Source organism: Sus scrofa, chromosome 7 (genome assembly GCF_000003025.6).
Source record: "Sus scrofa isolate TJ Tabasco breed Duroc chromosome 7, Sscrofa11.1, whole genome shotgun sequence".
Taxonomy (NCBI): domain Eukaryota; kingdom Metazoa; phylum Chordata; class Mammalia; order Artiodactyla; family Suidae; genus Sus; species Sus scrofa.
Genome location: NC_010449.5, coordinates 101,922,949 through 101,940,370, shown reverse-complemented (window position 1 = coordinate 101,940,370; position 17,422 = coordinate 101,922,949). Strand labels below are relative to the sequence as shown.

The following is a 17,422-nucleotide window of genomic DNA, read 5'->3' as shown; positions in this document are numbered from 1 at the left end:
ACATACCATTTTGATATATTTGGTTGGGCTTCATTAAGAGCTTATATCCAAACTTAATAGTTACATCCTATACCCTGAATTCTATGTATTCCCCACAGTCTGCTATTAAAATGTTCTTGCTCACATTTCCAGATAACCATCCAATCACAGAAATCCTGGTCCACTCTCCAGGAGAATCAGCAAGTAGATTATTTTAATGATTTGGGCTCAGAAGTCTTCTACAATCAAAAATTTAACTACATCGTTTACAGAATAAAATTCAAAATACATTACCCTAAGTCTGGATGTCTTAGAAACATTGTTGAAGGGTGAGACGCTCTTATGGCAAAAGAAAGCTGACCTTTCCCAATCCATTACATATGGACAAACTGTTCAAATCAGGTAATGCAAGAGCCCTCATCCCAGACTTAGGTATAATCTGCTCTTCACAAAGACAGAAATAATCACAGAAAATTGGAAGGAATCCTGGTTGATTTTTGGCAGAAAACAGTGTCAAGCCTGGTTAGCAGAAAGGAATGCGTCAGTGAGAAAAGAACACATACATACCTTCTGAAGATGGAGCCCAATCGCTGCAGGTAGAGCAACTTACCTTTCTGCCCTTTCTGTGTGCAGTGTCTTCCTGACCACGTTCAGCTGGAGTGGTGTGTATGTGTGATATGGAATAAACGTGTGAGGATAAAGACGTATATGCCCCCACTTAGAGAAAAAAAGCCTCCCACGCAGGCAAATTGGAGAGGAAAGACAGAGCAGACAGTACAATTCCTCAGGTACCCTGGATGGGTCCATAACCCCCTGTTTCAGAAATCTTCTACAGAGAGTGTGTCCTTTGCATTATAAATATAAAGGCATATGCTTACACCTAGATCAAAGAGTTTCAAAGAATTTTCTTTCTACATTACCAGATTCCCCATTTGTTTCTCCTTAGTGCATCTTAAGAAACTGAGAGGGCACATAAAGAAAAAAAGCTGTGAAAAAGGTAGAAAACAGGAAAAGAGGTAGCTACATACCTAATAAAAGTTGAGAAATAAGGAATCAAGGAAAACCAAATAGACATGATAGAGATAGCATTGTAATTGGCACTTGCTTCTACTTGTACAAACTGTCATATAACTTTGGTATTTACTCAGATAACATTATGCATCTTTTTTGCAAAACCAACTGACAACTGAGTTCAGAGTATAAAATCAACTCCCACCATGAAGGCTGCATTTAGAAAATCAGAAGGTCAACAGGACCCACTAAGTCAGGTCTTTGCAGCAAATTTCTTTGCAATAAGTCAGAAATTTCAAGTGTTTGCTCATCATTGAAAGTGTTCACATTAGGAAAATAACATGAGAAGGAACTGGAGACACAGGTTATAGATTCCCATGGAACAGACGTATCTCCACCATTGGTGCTAGAATCAACTTCATGAAATCAGTCTTTTCCTAGAATTGAATCAGCTGATTCACCTAAAGCATCACTAGTGGACAAAAATAGCAATTGTCTTTCTTCCAATATAAAGCGAATACACAGATACATACATATATATATATATATTCACAAAACATAAATGTACATATAAACAGAACAACTCTATATATACATGTGTATATATATATATACACATGTATATACATATAAACAAAGTAAGTATAAATAAATTCAGCCAGAAGGAATCTCTACCTACATTTGAAACACACTTGAGAATGCCTTAAACATTTCTAGTTGGAAAAATTAATAAGCTCTTAATGTCTTCATCATTCAGAAAGCCTAAGAAATTCTGTAAACCCAGATTTTTTTGGAAAATAGTTACATTCCTTAAATATCCTCTAAGTTCTAAACAATGAAAATGGGGAATCTCAAAACTGTTATCCAGGTGATTTAATTACTGTACAACTGAGTCCCTTAGAACAAAAATATTGTCTACATTGTTTTGTTTTTCAGTCAAATGTAATGAAATCTAAAGAAAAAAAGGAAGTAAATGGAAAAATATCTAGTATTGTTGAATGAGAAATATCTCTTTCCTAGAATTAAATCAGCTGATTTACCTAAAGCATTCACTGTGCTCCTCCCATAAGAATATAAGTCCTTTATTTTCCAAGTTTCTGGATGAGAACACTGCTAATGAATCTTTCAGCAGAGCCATCCTTATACATAATGACCTTTAAGCTTTCTCTAAAACTCTGAACTTTGAAAAAAGAAAATTCTGGAAAAGTCCCAAGTATGAAAAGGTTGTACTTACGATCATTGCACTGGTTTCCAGAATATGAGGTCATAGAACAGTCACAGGTGAAGCCTTCCCACTGCTGCATACAGACCCCCTGGTTGGCGCATGAATCCTCCTGGCAGGTGGTACTTGGTCCTAGTAATTCACAAGAGAGTGAAAGAAGAAAAAAGGAGAAAGTGTTAAAAATTAATCAAATTCAAAGCAGTGACTTGCATTTACTATTCTCATGCCCCCAAACATTCAAAGACACAACCACCAAAAATGTCAATGCTATATCATGCAAGAAGAACTCACTACATACAAAAGACGACAGAAACACACACTTAGCCACAGACTATCAATAGTTACACACAGAAGGGAGAGGGCTGAACACACTGTTCTCTTTTGGGCAGACTTTGTGAAAGATCTTCATTTCCACTATTCAACTAGAAAGAGATCTCATTTGGAGCATGGTCTTTCTCAATGCATAATGCTAAAGCAGAAAAATGCATTCCCCTGATTCTTGTGAATTAAGGCACAAAAGTTCTCATAGTCTTCTTTGTAACACTAAAAAGATGTTTGATGATAATGAGGAGAAGGAGGAGGAGGATATAGAAGCCAATATGTATGGATGTTTTGTAGGTGATAAGCACTGGGTACTAAGTATTTTACCTACATTATCCCATAAAGCTCACCAGTGACCTTAAAAGGTAAGTAATTATGGTTACCTTCATATCACAGATTTAAAAACTAAGCTCCCAGAAGTAAAGTAATTTACCCAAGGTCACACATTGGATAATTAAAGGATCTGGATGTACAACGTAGGTCAACTAACTCTGAAACTACCTCAATGGTTCTTAACGCATAGTTCTCAGACCAGTATTACCTGGGAAGTTGCTAGGAATTACTAAGCCACACACCAGATTGACTAAATTGGAAACTTTGGGCAGAGGCAGAAATCTGGGTTTTTGCAAGCTTTCAGGATGTTACGATGTAGCCTAAAGTTTGAGAACCAATGCACTGTACCACAATGCTGCTATAGGTTTATAGAAGAATGTATTCAGAGATTGCATACACCAGAGGGTGCAAAAGAGGTATAGAAAGAAAATATTGGAAATAATATTCATTTACTTTATTTCAATATTTCATGTCTTTCACATGCACGTAATAAATAATGGTGCATGTATATAGGAAGACCTATCTTGAGGACACTCTCAAAATTGTTTGCGGATATGAGTGGGCAACTGAAAAGTTTGGCAATCTCTACCTTTCAGATTGCCATCTCTTCAGATCACCATGAGGCCTCTGTCCAACCATTCTATTTTTTACTTCTATATTCATCTTGGGGGTGAAAGATAAACTTACACCTTTGGAAATATTTTACTTCTCAGGATAACTCCATGAATTTCCCAGAAAGCCTCAACAAAAGAGGAGAACTCTTTGACTTATCAAACATATTATCCAGGATCTGATGCAAAAAAACACCTGACACAGTAAAAATATATCCATTTCAAAAAGTGTTTATTTCACGATTTTCGAGAAATGGCTTCCAAAGGCACAGAATATTGAAATGCAAGCATGCGGGGTCCTAAGGATGCAGGTTCAAAAGAGATGCTTGACTACAAAGGGTTTGTCTTCTGGGTGGCAAGACATTTTATATTTATTCATGAAGGGTGGAAGCAGTACAGATCATCACTCCTAATACAAAGCTATTAGGATATGACATTAAAAAGTTCAAAACAATTACTAACACTGGGGGAGCAGCATAGCTGCTGGGTTTCTGCAGCTCCTATATGCCATGTGGTTGCCCCATGTGGAGATGAAAGGAGGTTCACGGTCATGTTCTCAGTGGGTCTCAAACTGGTGCATTGTGTGGTACAAGGCTCATTAACAATGGCAAATCAGGACAGCTTTTTGCAAAGGACAAAAGCTTCCAAGAAGTCCACAGGGCTCCCTGACCAAACAGCTCTCATCAGACAATGGGCTAGTAATTCAATTGTGCTCAAGAATCAGAAACACATGGAAGGCTTTCCATTGAAAGCAGAAGAACAGCAAAAACTTTGGAAAGATAATAAGTCTTTGCATGGTCATCGAATCTGAAGACAAAAGTTTTTCCATGCCTTTCTCTTCCCCTTTAGTCAAATTTTCTAAGGGCCGGTTAAAATGCCTCCTGGATATCAAACATTCCCAAGTAACTTCAAACAACAATTCTCCCACTTCTTAGTGGCCATGGCACTCATTAGCTACATCATTAACATTTATATATGATAATGTTTAACATGTTATTATATATTGTACTGCATTCTACTTATAAAAATCCTCTAATTCTTTCACTGTTTTACTATTTGTCGCCCAAAGACAGAATGCTGCCTACAGTTAGAAAGCATGTTATATACTTTGGTTATGTCCTTGCCACACTAAGTGTACTGTGCCGGATTCAGAGAAAGTGTTTCAGTAAATGTGGAGCTGATCTGAACTGCAGCCTCTGGACTTGCCATTGCCTGATACTTTCAAAACCTGAGCATGGGAGAATGTTCCTATGCAAAGTGAGGTCAGGAATCCAACGCAGAGGGAATTATAGGTCATTTCCAAATTCCTCGGAATTTGTTTCACATGCATTAAGGGGTGAGTGCCATTCAGAATCAGACAATCCTCCAAGATGACTTACTACTACATTCCAATCATCTAAGAACAAGAGCAACTTCAGGGTTTCATCAAGGGCCAGGAGAGCCTGCAATGACTTCCCTTCCATCGGAACCTGAACTCCTCCTTCCTTTCTAGGCAGATATTCTAGAGCTCCTTCTCCAGCCTCATTTCCTACTGTTCACTTCCAGTACTCTGGGTTCCTTCCATCCCTTCCTCCAGCCAATTCCCCTCTTACACAATAGTGCTCACAGCGGGGCCCCAGTCAGCAGCAGGTGCATCCCCTGGGAGCCTGTGAGAAATGCAAGTTTTCAGGCTCCCCCCAGACCTAGTGGCTGGAGGCTGGGTTCTGGAATCTGAGCGGTGACAAGTCTTCTGGGTGGTTCTGAGACCTCCTCAGGTTCTAGGACCACCACTCTGATACTTCAAGATCATCCCCACTTTCAAGGTCTCTTGTTCTTGCTCAACTCATAGCCTGAAATGTCCTTTACGTGGCTTTTCAAATGACTGGCTCATCTTATTCTTTTAGTTTCAGCTTAAAATGGGCTTTATTCAGAATATCTTATTTAAGGAAGTCCCCAACAGCACTTTACTTACTCTCCATCCTATTTCTCTCTTTTTTTTTTAAACTCATAACAATTACATGGACTGTAACTCAATTATCTGTTCAATTCTTTATGGTCTATCTCATCCTGCTGGAATGAAATGCTCATAAGTATTAAAGAATCAGAAAAACAGAAATGATTTTTTTCTCATGGAAGACATCCTGATCTTCAAATATAAAAGAATTTTTTGACTGTTAAGTTGGAAGACAAGGATTTCAGAAAAGTAAACTAAGTCACAGAAAAGTCAGGGGATTTTTTGCAATATCCCACACAGGTAATATAATAAGCAGGAGGGCCAGGTCTCAAACCCAAGCTTGCTAACTCCACAGAGGAGTTAGATCCACCAAACCTCTATAGAGGTTAGTCATGTGCTTTTAGGAAAGATGGTGACTTGACTTTGTATAGTAGGGAAAGTGACAAGGCAAGAGAAGTACTAAATATGCCATCAATAAATAGTAGTAGGTACTTTGGGTTCTAACTCCCAGGTCTGTTTTTAGTTTTATGGAAAGCATCACACTGTGTCTTTTTTTCTTCATTTTTTCCCCCAGATGCTAACCCTGATGGCTGCCGCAAATTCCCCATCATTCTGCCTGAATCTGGGGCTGTTTTTCCCTCTTAAGAACTCTCACAAATGGTCATTTCTTGCCTGTTAGTGCTAAAATCCACCTTTGCCATATATATAAAGTAACTTTCAGACCCTTGAGACAGATGCGCTGCCGGAAGCAAAGGACACTTGTATCAGACTGTATTTCCGTATTGCCCAGGGAGGACTTAAACCTATGCCTCAAACATCCCAATTTAAAATGGATAAATAAGAAGTTCTCTTGTGATGCAGTGGGTTATAAATCTGGCATTGTCACTGCTGGGGCGCAGGTTAAGTCCCTGGCTCTGGAATTTCCACATGCCTAGGGTATGGCCAAATAAAATAAAATAAAATAAAAAAATAAATATTAAAATGGAATAACTGTGCAAATAACCAGCACTAGCTGGTCATGGTCATAACGGGATGGTGGGCTTGATGAGGAGCAGAGCCTGGGATGATACAAGCGGTTTAATTCCCAATGTGCATTCATCCTAAAGGGCTTAGGCTGATATCACACTGGTAGGTACCGGGTGAGGCTGGTTTGACAATATCTGTCATCTTTAATCACACAGGATGAGGTGTTTGTCAGAGAGCACCACCACAGTAGAACTCTGTACCAAGAAAGAGTTTGCTGGCCCTACATAAAGCACAGCTGCCATGAGAAGGAGCCGGATGAGGGCTGCTAAGGGCATGTCTAAAGAGATATCTTCCACCTTCGACTTTATTTTCCACTCCTGTAAGTGCATAAACGCTTCCACTTTTATATATATTTCTTTCTTTTTACAGTGGCACATGGAAGTTCCTGGGCTAAGGGTCAGATCAGAGCTGCAGCTGCCAGCCTACACCACAACCACAGCAAGGCCAGATCCAAGCCTCATCTGCAAAATACACCGTAGCTTGTGGCCATACTAGATCCTTAACCCATTGAGTGAAACCAGGGATCAAATCTGCATTCACACAAACACGGTGTTGGGTTCTTAACCTGCTGAGCCATAATGGGAACTCTGACTTGTTTATTTTTTCATATATGTTGTTTCATAGAGGTAGGATGACTGAACAGTAATTGAGTGGGAAGGAAGAAAAAGAAAAAAGGAAGAAGAATATATACAGACAGATGTATTTGTGCACATGTGTGTATATATGTGTGTGTGTGAAAGACTCTTAGCAGCTTTCTGAGAATTCTACTGATGAAATATAAGGATGAAAGTGTTGAGGCTTCATGGAAGGAATTCTCTCTTTTTTTTTTTTTTTTTTTTTGTCTTTTTGTCTTTTTAGGGCCGCACCTGCAGCATATGGAGTTTCCAAGGCTAGGGGTCTAATCGGTGCTATAGCCACCAGCCTATACCAGAGCCACAGCAACGCCAGATCCCAGCTGTGTCTGCAACCTATACCCAGCTCATGGCAATGCTGGATCCTTAACCCACTGAGCGCGGCCAGAGATTGAACCTGCCACCTCATGGTTCCCAGTCAGATTCATTAACCACTGAGCCATGATGGGAAGTCCATGGAAAGTATTCTTGATATTAGGGGTAAGACTAGCCTTACTTAGCTGCATATCTTGGTCCTTGCAGCAAAGATGCTTCTGTAGCTCTCAGAGCACTTCTACATTTATAGGGTTGGGTTCTCTTGGTTTTTCTAAAGAGAGTAATTTATAGACAACAGAAGATTCATCCTTTTTAATTGGCAGAAACCCAACTCATTTCTACTTAATTTTAAAATAAAAAAGCAATGATCCTTAAATGTGTCAAATGTCCCTCTCCATAAGGAGCCAGCTGAGAAGTGAATGCCCTAGTTCCTATTTTACAGAAGATTAAGCAAAGCCAAAGAACCAGGTGCTAAATGTTATTATAAAATTTCATTGGTGGGAAGACCCAAGAGCACCTGTGCTCCCCAGACCTTCTTTCTTTTCCATCTTGAAGGCATGGCCCATGCCTGCTTGTGCTCAGAAAGGCACTGAGGCAGGTCTCATCAAGTATGCTCAGGAGCTTATAACAAGGGTTCAAAATAGTCACTTGGCTAGGATGATGAGTAAAAAGGACTGATGATAAAATTCAACTTTTAGGGGACATTGGAAGAGTTTCAATAACACCCCTGTTCTCCTCAATCACTTCAGCCCTCTCATCATACACTGAGTAAAACAAAGTCAGGATGGGCATGGGGATTGGTTGAAAGCTAGAGGCCCTCATGAGGTCTCTAATGGCCTTTGAGTTCATGTGCTGTTTAATATTTAACAACTAGAACCCAGGGGGGAGAAAGTACTAAAACCTGATCTGTAACATTTCTCTAACCTAATTTTCAGAGTGTAAAATACTCCCACCACAGCCAATTTCAAGTCAATATGTGTAACACGATGTCACTCTGCTTGCAAAATTCCTGAAAATTCCTGTGCTGGTGCCAGCTCTCACACAGCATTGCCTTGATGTTCAATGAACAGCAGAGAGTAACTGCACTGGGTGAGTAAAGCAATCTGCCCACATGACACTTTCAGACAATGGAGAAGTAACAGTGATGCCTGTCCCCCTGGGGCATGTGGAGAGGGGAGAGAATGGTGGCGTCATAAAAAGTTGCTCAATCCATCCTCTTTCCAGAGGGTGCCTGGGTAATTAAGGTGCAACAATTTGATCATCCCTTCTTTCTAAAATCATGAACGGGTTCCCAAAAGTCAGTGCTGCCTCAGGAAATGTAAACTGAGGCCTCATTATGTTCTGCTTTTTCTTCTTTTCCCAGCACTCATGTAGCAGCCTATCAGAGTAGTAGAGGGAATTTTTTAAGAGAGAGAGAGAAAGTTTCAAAGGTGAGGCTCAACAAAAAGCTAATTTAAAATGCTTTGCTTTAATGAGCATTCTGTGAATAACATCTAGAACTTAGTGAAATTGTATTGCTATGAAAACCAGCTACCATAAAGTCAGGTGGAGGACACGCTTGGGTACTCTCTGGTCATCTGTGTACTATTTCTGCTTTGGAAACAGGCGAATCCAAACTCATACCCTATAGCACAGTAGGGAAAAGACCATCAGTTTTAAAATCCGGCTTTGTCACTTATTAGGAATGTGACCTTGGGATAGCTACTTAAAGTCTCTGAACCTCCTTTTCCCCATCTGTACAGAGGAGATGGAAGTTGTTTCTACCTAACATGGTGAAAGGATTGAATCAGATGACATATGCAAAGGCTATAAAGGCATCCATGAACTGGGGATAGCGATATCTACCCCGTAAGGTCGTCATCATTCTGGAGACACAGTATACCAAGTCCTCAGCATGCACCCGCACTAAGTAGGCCCTCAATAAAGGATATTATCAATCCTGTTGGAAAGGAAAATCAAGCTCTCTCCACCCATTTCAGTTGGGTATGCAGTTGGTCAGGAGAGCAGGTAAAAACCACAGTCATGTAGTAAATCACGGTTACACAGTTCTCTGCCATGCAATGTTGAGAGACAAGAGGTAGAAACCATTGTGAGAAGCTCCATGTAATTCTTCTCTCTCTTATTATTTCCCACAGTGCAAACTTTTTTTTTTTTTTTTTCTTTTTTAAGGCCCCACCTGTGGCATATGGAAGTTCCCAGGCTAGGGGTCGAATCGGAGCTACAGCTGCTGGCCTATGACACAGTCACAGCAACACGGGATCTGAACCTCTTCTGCGACCTACACCAGAGCTCACAGCAATGCCGGATCCCCAACCCACTGAGCGAGGCCAGGGATCAAACCCGCATCCTCATGGATACTAGTTGGATTCATTTCTGCTGTGCCGAAACAGGAACTCCCAACGCAAAGTATTTTTGAGGAACTTAGTCCTATTAGGTCAAACACTATATTACACAAAATATAATAGAGAAAGTAATACAGTCCTTAGATTTGGAGAAAACAAAGTGAGGAACTATATTCCTCACCGTAAAGAAAATTGGAGAATTAAAATTCTCTTTACCTGTTAGTATTTGGCTGAGGCCAACTCTTATCTAAAATGACTTGAAGCTTGTAGTTGTCAAAGGATCCCAACCAAAACTTTTATTGACTTGCTCAAGATATGCAGTACTTAAGACCAAATCTGATCATTTCTTGCCCCTGCCCAACCCCCCGCCCATCATCTGGGCAGAGGGACAACTTACATTTCTAGAAAAGAAGCCACTTAACTGCAGAAATAAAAGCTGCTAAGGGGAATTATAATTCAAAGCAGAGAGAAGATGTTCTGATCAATCACCTAACCCAATAAAGAGCTATTCTTTTATTTCTCATGACTCACTCTTACCAGGTCAAACTTAATATTTCTTTTGCCAATGGGCAGCTCCTTTTTTATATAGACAAGCTTTTAGGAAAACTTTTCCTCTCCAGGAATATTCCTCTTGCAAGTAAAAAAGAATTAGGAAATTACTTCTGCAAAATCCAGATACTGTCATTCTATTCAAGGGACATTCAAGTTCAAGGGACTGTACCTCTCAGCAATGCACACCTCCCATGGCCCTCAAGGGAGTACCTACTCCCTCTCTTAACCAAGGATGCAAAGTCTGACCTGAATCAAGGCTGTCAATCAAGTTCTTTCTTGACACCTGTCCTGACATATAAATGTCTGTTTTGAAACAGAATTACACTGTGGGGGGGTGGGGGGTGGAAAGGAAATAAATAGAAGAAAAAGCTCATTTTCTCCCTCTATCTTTTTAGCCTGCAGGAGGAAGAGGTGTCAGGCTCACAGTTCTTCCCTCTGTCTTGGAATATGCTACATGCCTCCTCACTGCTCTCTACTTCTACTTCCTGTCCTTCTCATCCATTCTCCATCCTGGTGTCACAGTGACCTTGACAAGGTGAACATCTGATCCAAGTCTCTGTCCTCCTCACAGCACCCTCAGGTTAAAGTCCAACTCCTTACACAAAAGGTCTGTAATCACCTGTCTCCGTCCTACGGCTCCAGCTTTGTCAAAAATCACATCCCTACATGCACATTATTTCAGCCAAATGGAGCATCTTGTAGGTGCCCAGAAAGGCCAAGTTCTTCCATGAGCTTCCACCTTTCATCCACCTAAACCATGCTGTCCTTCAGACTCAGCTCCAACTCTGTTTAGAAATCATTCCCTGAGCACCCGCCACGATCATCATGACCCCACACGGGGCACAGCCCTCTTCTGTGGCCACCCAGCATGCTCCGTTTTCACAGTTTTAGCATAGCTGTTTTCACTCTGCCTTGTAACTACTGGCTGATCTCCTATAGATTTATTTGATGTCAGAGGGTATCACATCTGCAATCCCAGTACATAGCTGAGTATCTGAATTCCTGTTAAATTGAATAGAACAATCACTAGAGAAGATGGAAGGAAGGAAGGAAGGAAGGAAGGAAGGAAGGAAGGAAGGAAGGAAGGAAGGAAGGAAGGAAGATTTTAAAAACACCATCCCAACAACACAATGACAAGAGAATTCAAGCTGTTGACTCGTGCAGACGCATTCTGCCACTTCCTAGACCCACTGTTCTATTTCCTTCTGAATGTGATTTGCTTTTACATTTCAGACTACCTCATTTCTTTATCACGTTTTGACTGTCCTTCACACTTAACTGGTAATTAGCACTATGTGTGCCCACAGGTTGTAGTTGAAAAATCCAGCCTGAGTAATGGTCCCTATTCCAATGTCTGGGAAATAAAATGGAAAGGCATTTGCATCCTAAAAGTCTTTTGATATAATATCAGGAAAAGAGTAAGATGACCCAAAATAATTACAAAGAATAACTGCTCTTGAAACAGACGGTCAAGTCATTACAAAAAGGGAAGAGGAGTTCTCCTCATGGCTCAGCAATAACGAACCTGACTGTATCCATGAGGATGTGAGGGTTTGATCCCTGGCCTCACTCAGTGGGTTAAGGATCTGGCATTGCTGTGAGCTGTGGTGTAGATCGCAGATGTGGCTCAGATCCTGAGTTCCTAAGGCTATGGTGTAGGCTGGCAGCTACAGCTCCAATTCAACCCCCAACTGGGAATTTCCATATGCCATGGGTATGACCCTTAAAAAAAGGCAAAAAAAAAAAAAGGGAAGAGAGTTGGGGTCAATGCAGTAATAAGAACCATACTGATGACTAGACTGCTTCTACAAATGAGCAAATTAAAATACTCCAAACTATTGTGTCTCCAAATCTCTATCTATACTTTGGTGAAAATTTTATAGTAGGCATAGAAATCAACTAGTTCTTTACATGATTCCTAGAAAAAATTTCTCCTTTGGGAACTTTAACTCACTTAGATACACAGAGTCCCTGTGTAAGTTTCTGGGGATTGAAAAACCCATATATGAAAAATGGTAAAGTCTTGGGGGAGATGAGGTTGTCTACTTTCACCTAATAAATCTGATCACAAAGTGCTTTGACAACCTCGAATCGCCGCTTATTATAAATCAAATCCCACAGCTTTCCCTCTCTCTTCCATTTACAGAGTGACATGGAGTGGATCTATTTTGAGAATTAGATAGAAAGCGAAAAAACAAAAGCCTTCAGTATTACTGAAAGAGCCCCACATATTTTGAAGTTGAAAGCTATTGCACAACTACTTTGAACTTTAAAACACTAAGCTAGGGCATGATCTTTTCATTAATGCTAGGATGTATTAGCCTATATGTGAATGTACCGAGAGTGATGAAGAAAAAAAATTACAGTAAAATGGCTAGAGAGATGTCTGTCCAAGATAGAAACATGTGTATGGGTTACCTACATGAAATATAACAAGTCACTGCAAAGAAAAGAATACTTAAGATGAAAAACAATTTTTTAATTTTTTTATTGAAGTATAACTAGTTAACAATGCCGTGTTAGTTTCTGGTGTACAGAAAGTGATTCAGGTGTGTGTGTGTGTGTGTGTTTATTTTATGTATGGTGTGAGAGAGTGTTCTAATGTCATTGATTTCCATGTGTCTGGCTGGCTGAAAAATAATTTTTTAAAGCTATCTTTGTCTCAGTCACTGGTAACAATTCTTGCTATTTGCAAATTTGCAGAAGCCATTGGAGGCTTGATCCCCTGTTTAACTACCCTCCAAAAGATATTTAAAATGCTGGTCCTTGTCTTGCTATTCTGAATCACAGAACCTGACGGGACAGGGCAGGTGGACCATCAGAGACTTTGAAAGGCACCTCTTTGAATGGTAGAAGGAGCAGTTTCTGCAGGAGATATTCACTGACATCCAGAATGCAGGCATTTTAAGGGTATTCAGGATAATATTGATAGATCAATAGATTCTCTTCTGCCCTAAAAGTATTTTTTTCTTTAGAATCACAAAACAGGAAAATAATGTGTTCCATCAAATTCCCCAATGGGAGACATAAATCTCTGGAATGTTTTAATGACATTAATATCTCTGAAATGCCTAAAAGGTTTCTTTAAAGTGAGTCAAGAGAAAATGGCATTCTCTTTCACAAGGTCCGAGTGCTCAAAGCCCTACCCTAAGAAATGACCTCCTTGACCGAGAAAATAATAAATTAAGAAGTCAAGTGGACTTTTTTTTTTGTTCTTCTTCCAAGTGCTATCTTCTGTCTATAGCAAATAAATTAAAAGGAGACAATCTCTCCATGGAAACTACTTAGAGGCATTTCCAGAAGTGTGTAATATCTTTGTGGGGAGTCATGATACAGGACGCTGTCAAACCTCTTTGGTCCCCCTCACATGTAATCATGCTCCCATCCCCAAGGCCTCGCCTTTGTTGTTATTTTTCATGCAGTGATCTGGGTTTTCTGCCACTGTTTGTGAAGAACAGAGGGTTCAGCCCCCTCCCCACAACCGCTGCTGTCCGAAAGGTGTGACAGCTTGAAGGCCTCTAAAGAAGAGATACCCAGGGTTACATAGGACATCTTTCAGTCCAAAGTGGTAATGGGAACAAGAACCTTCTCTACCTTGCAGGTCAGCTTTGGTCAACGCAACTTTGTTAGCAAAAGAACAGAAAAGGCGAAAACAATAACCAGAGGTTAGTAAGAGGCAGAGTCAACCAGGGGAACATCACAGAAATGAAAACACAATCAGCATAACCAGCATCACTCGGACAGACAATTGAAATGCTCGACAGGTTCTCCAGAGACAGCACAGACAAGGGGACGCACAGACCAGGGTGGAGCAGGCCTCGCCAGAGCTGCTTTGGCAGAGCAGTGGCAGGGAAACACTGGACTGGACAGAGCACAAACAGCAGTCACAAGGACCTCCCCACAGTCACACAGCCAACCCCAAGGCATATGGTCCAGAAAAATGATCTTCCATCAGTCAGGATAAACATCCAGAAATAAGGGCAGTACATGGCCAGACTGAAAAACACGTGTGCACAATCAGACAGAGCCCACAAAAATAATTCCAAACATTTAGGAGTTAAGCATGGAATCATCACTTGGGAACACTTCATGGAACCTCCTGAAAATGCCCCCGAGAAATGTGGCACTAGAACTGGGCATTTGTATCAAGGTGAGATGAAAATACCAATACCCTCAATTGGCCTAATTTATAAAAATGGAGCCAAACCCTAATGACTGTGGGCAAAAAGGGACCAAACCAATGCCTTTTTTTATTTATTTATGCCAACTCAAAATGAAGCACGTGTTTTTTTCTCAGATGTTTGCCATCTGCAATTTGGGAATTGAATTTCTAGCCAATTCAAGCCTTGGCGTCTGCAGCAAAGCTGGCCTCAAGATAGAAAGAGATATTTACCAGCCAAGTATTGCATTAGACATTATAAAAAATTCCTAGCCCCAACTGAGAGGTTCCAAGTCACAGCTAGATGATGGCTAGATTGTCCAAAAATTGCACTTAATTTCTAATTTATACACTGCATATATTAGAAATATAAAATCAAAACCTAATGCAAGATTTTTTTCTTTCTTACTACAAACAATTGAGAGCCAAAGAGTAGTGGATTAATGTGTCTCTAAAATAATTTTAGACTCTTTTGGTTAGATATAATAGAGAAAGTAATACAATAACTACTTAGGGATCTGGAAGTATCATTATCAATGACTTTGATAAGAATATATGACCTATCTTAGCCTGTGTACCCCAGATATCTAAGAATAAAACACATTTACATTCTTGATGAGATCTAGACCCCAGTTCTTTGGAATGAATCATAATCCCGTTTCCTATTCTAGTCATAGAAATGATCAATCAAAAAATATGTTCCACTCCCTATGACTCTGCCTGTCAAAGGCCGTCTTGAAGGTTCTGTACTACTACAGAGACTCAGAATGAGAATGATATTTTTCTGCAGTTTTGTGCCCTTTCCTTCCCTCCCCATCATCTTCCATGGTGCCCTAAAAACTCTTGGGATCTCTTAGAAGGGCTTATTCACAGTAGTGCAAACTTCCAATGACAGTCATTTATGCCATAACCCACTTTGGGGCCATTTTTCCTGTCCACTTAGGCTAATTATCCAAGTCATCTGTGTACCATAAACAAGGGCTTTCTTCCCTCAGCACTCATCCCCCACTTCACGCCACCCAGCAGGGCAGTCATAATGCTCCATGGGTAGCCATCATAATTATCTCCATGGCAATAGAGTGCAGTATTATTAGGCCCATGGGACTGGCTATAGATGTGGATGGTAGAGCCATCAAGCCACAGTATTCGGCTTTGAACAATCACCCATACTCAGGAAGGTCAGAACCTACTGTAATGCATGTCATGAGTCATGTCACACTGCACATAGAGCTGTAGGTAGGATTAGGAACATTTTCTCCAATCAGATGGGTAATTTCTTTTCACTAATGCTCCCATGACTTCCCTTAAAGCTTTCTCAAGTGGGTCCATTCCACCTTTACACTATACATTTTAACCCACTTTCATAAAGGTTAGTCCAGACTTCCTTTTAATGCAATACTATAGCTTTCCTTCCTTACACCCCAATTTTTATACTCTACAGAACTGTGCCTCCAATACATAGCCATAGACACATGTGACTATTGAGGTGTGCAGTCTGAACTGAGGTGTGCATAAAATACACGTTTGATTTTGTAGTGTCGATATGAAAAAAAGGTAAGATGTCTTATGAAAAATGTTATATGGATTACACGCTGACTTGATAATATTTTGGGTATACTGGGTTAAGTTAAATAAAATGGAAAATTCAATTTTACCTGTTACTTTATAGCTTTTTAAAATGTAGCTACCAGGAAATTTAAAAGTATGTATGTGACTCACATTCTATTTCCATCAGGCAGCACTGCTATGGAGTTAAATGGATGGTTCCTATCAACTTTTGAATCTTTGGAATTAATGGCATGATAAAAATATTTAACATTTGAGGAGTGCCATTTGCTTTTATACTGTGGTTTTACTTGATACGATTAATGATTCCAGGAAAGCTGGAACTCCTGTCACTCCACAACATCCTAAACTAAGACACTCAAATTAATCCCCCAAATGGGGTATCTATTTCAGGATTTCCCTTAACATCCAAAAGAACTAAAAACAGGCCAATAAGACAAAAATTCTTGGGTTCAATGAAATTGTGCATTTTCAGGAGAAGAAAGCAAAGTGGTTGCTTTAAATGCTTGGTGATTCCCAACTTCCTCCCCCCTCCACACACACACACACACACACACACACACACACACACACACACCCCATATTTGGCCAAGAGAATTTAATAAATATTTCTGTTTAAAAGAAAATTAGAGAGGGTTACAGGTACAATCAGCCTTATTACTAGTGCAAAATGGTAATGAGAAACTGACTCTTAGATGAAGGGAGACAGCTTCCATGCTATGGATCAGCCCGGGAAGCTGATTAGAAGCTTTTATTAAAATGTGCTTTAAGATGGCAAGTGAAGGATGGAAGCTGGTTAAGAACAGGAGTGATAAGTGAAGTTGAACAGTTAGGAGATGGATGAACAGGCTTGACGTGGTAAATTAATGAGGGATACAAGAAAACACAATATATTGCACAAAAGACCATGAGGCTCAACCAGACAAAAGAATGCACAGGTCCTGGTGACTGGTCAAACATCTCCTTTGCCTTTCAAGCTAGAGTTAGCTTTTCAAACTACCCAAGGAGGCTGGGGAAGGCTGAAAACACTGTCTGCTATCCCTTGCTGGTTAAAACTAGATGGTTTTTCTTGTAAAGAAATATTGGACTCAAAAGACCTGTAAAATTCAGTTAATATTGCAAGAGGCAGTGGATTATCAACAGAAATAGGCTGAGCATGGTTTATTGTACGGCATGGGTGGGCATGTAAGGCTATTAAATGTCTCACATGAGATAATATTTGTTTTTTTTGTTTTGTTTTTGTTTTTTTTTTTTTTTTTTTTTGTCTTTTTGCTATTTCTTTCGGTCGCTCCCGTGGCATGTGGAGGTTCCCAGGCTAGGGGTCGAATCGGAGCTGTAGCCGCTGGCCTACGCCAGAGCCACAGCAATGCGGGATCTGAGCCGCGTCTGCAACCTACACCACAGCTCACAGCAATGCCGG

The 17,422-nt window shown here is 40.2% G+C and overlaps 1 protein-coding gene across 32 annotated transcripts in view; it reads right to left on the bottom strand.

The window, feature by feature from the left end:
- NRXN3 (neurexin 3) overlaps nucleotides 1–17,422 on the bottom strand; it is a 1,647,030-nt gene that overhangs the window by 839,439 nt on the left and 790,169 nt on the right. For 17 of the 32 annotated variants that reach the window (XM_021099964.1, XM_021099975.1, XM_021099980.1 and 14 more), the window contains one exon: nucleotides 2,225–2,344. In XM_021099964.1, the coding sequence (XP_020955623.1) occupies nucleotides 2,225–2,344 (120 nt within the window). Of the gene's footprint in view, nucleotides 1–2,224; nucleotides 2,345–13,871; nucleotides 13,899–17,422 lie in introns of all 32 variants that reach the window. The other 15 variants (XM_021099958.1, XM_021099974.1, XM_021099978.1 and 12 more) reach the window with 1 other exon arrangement.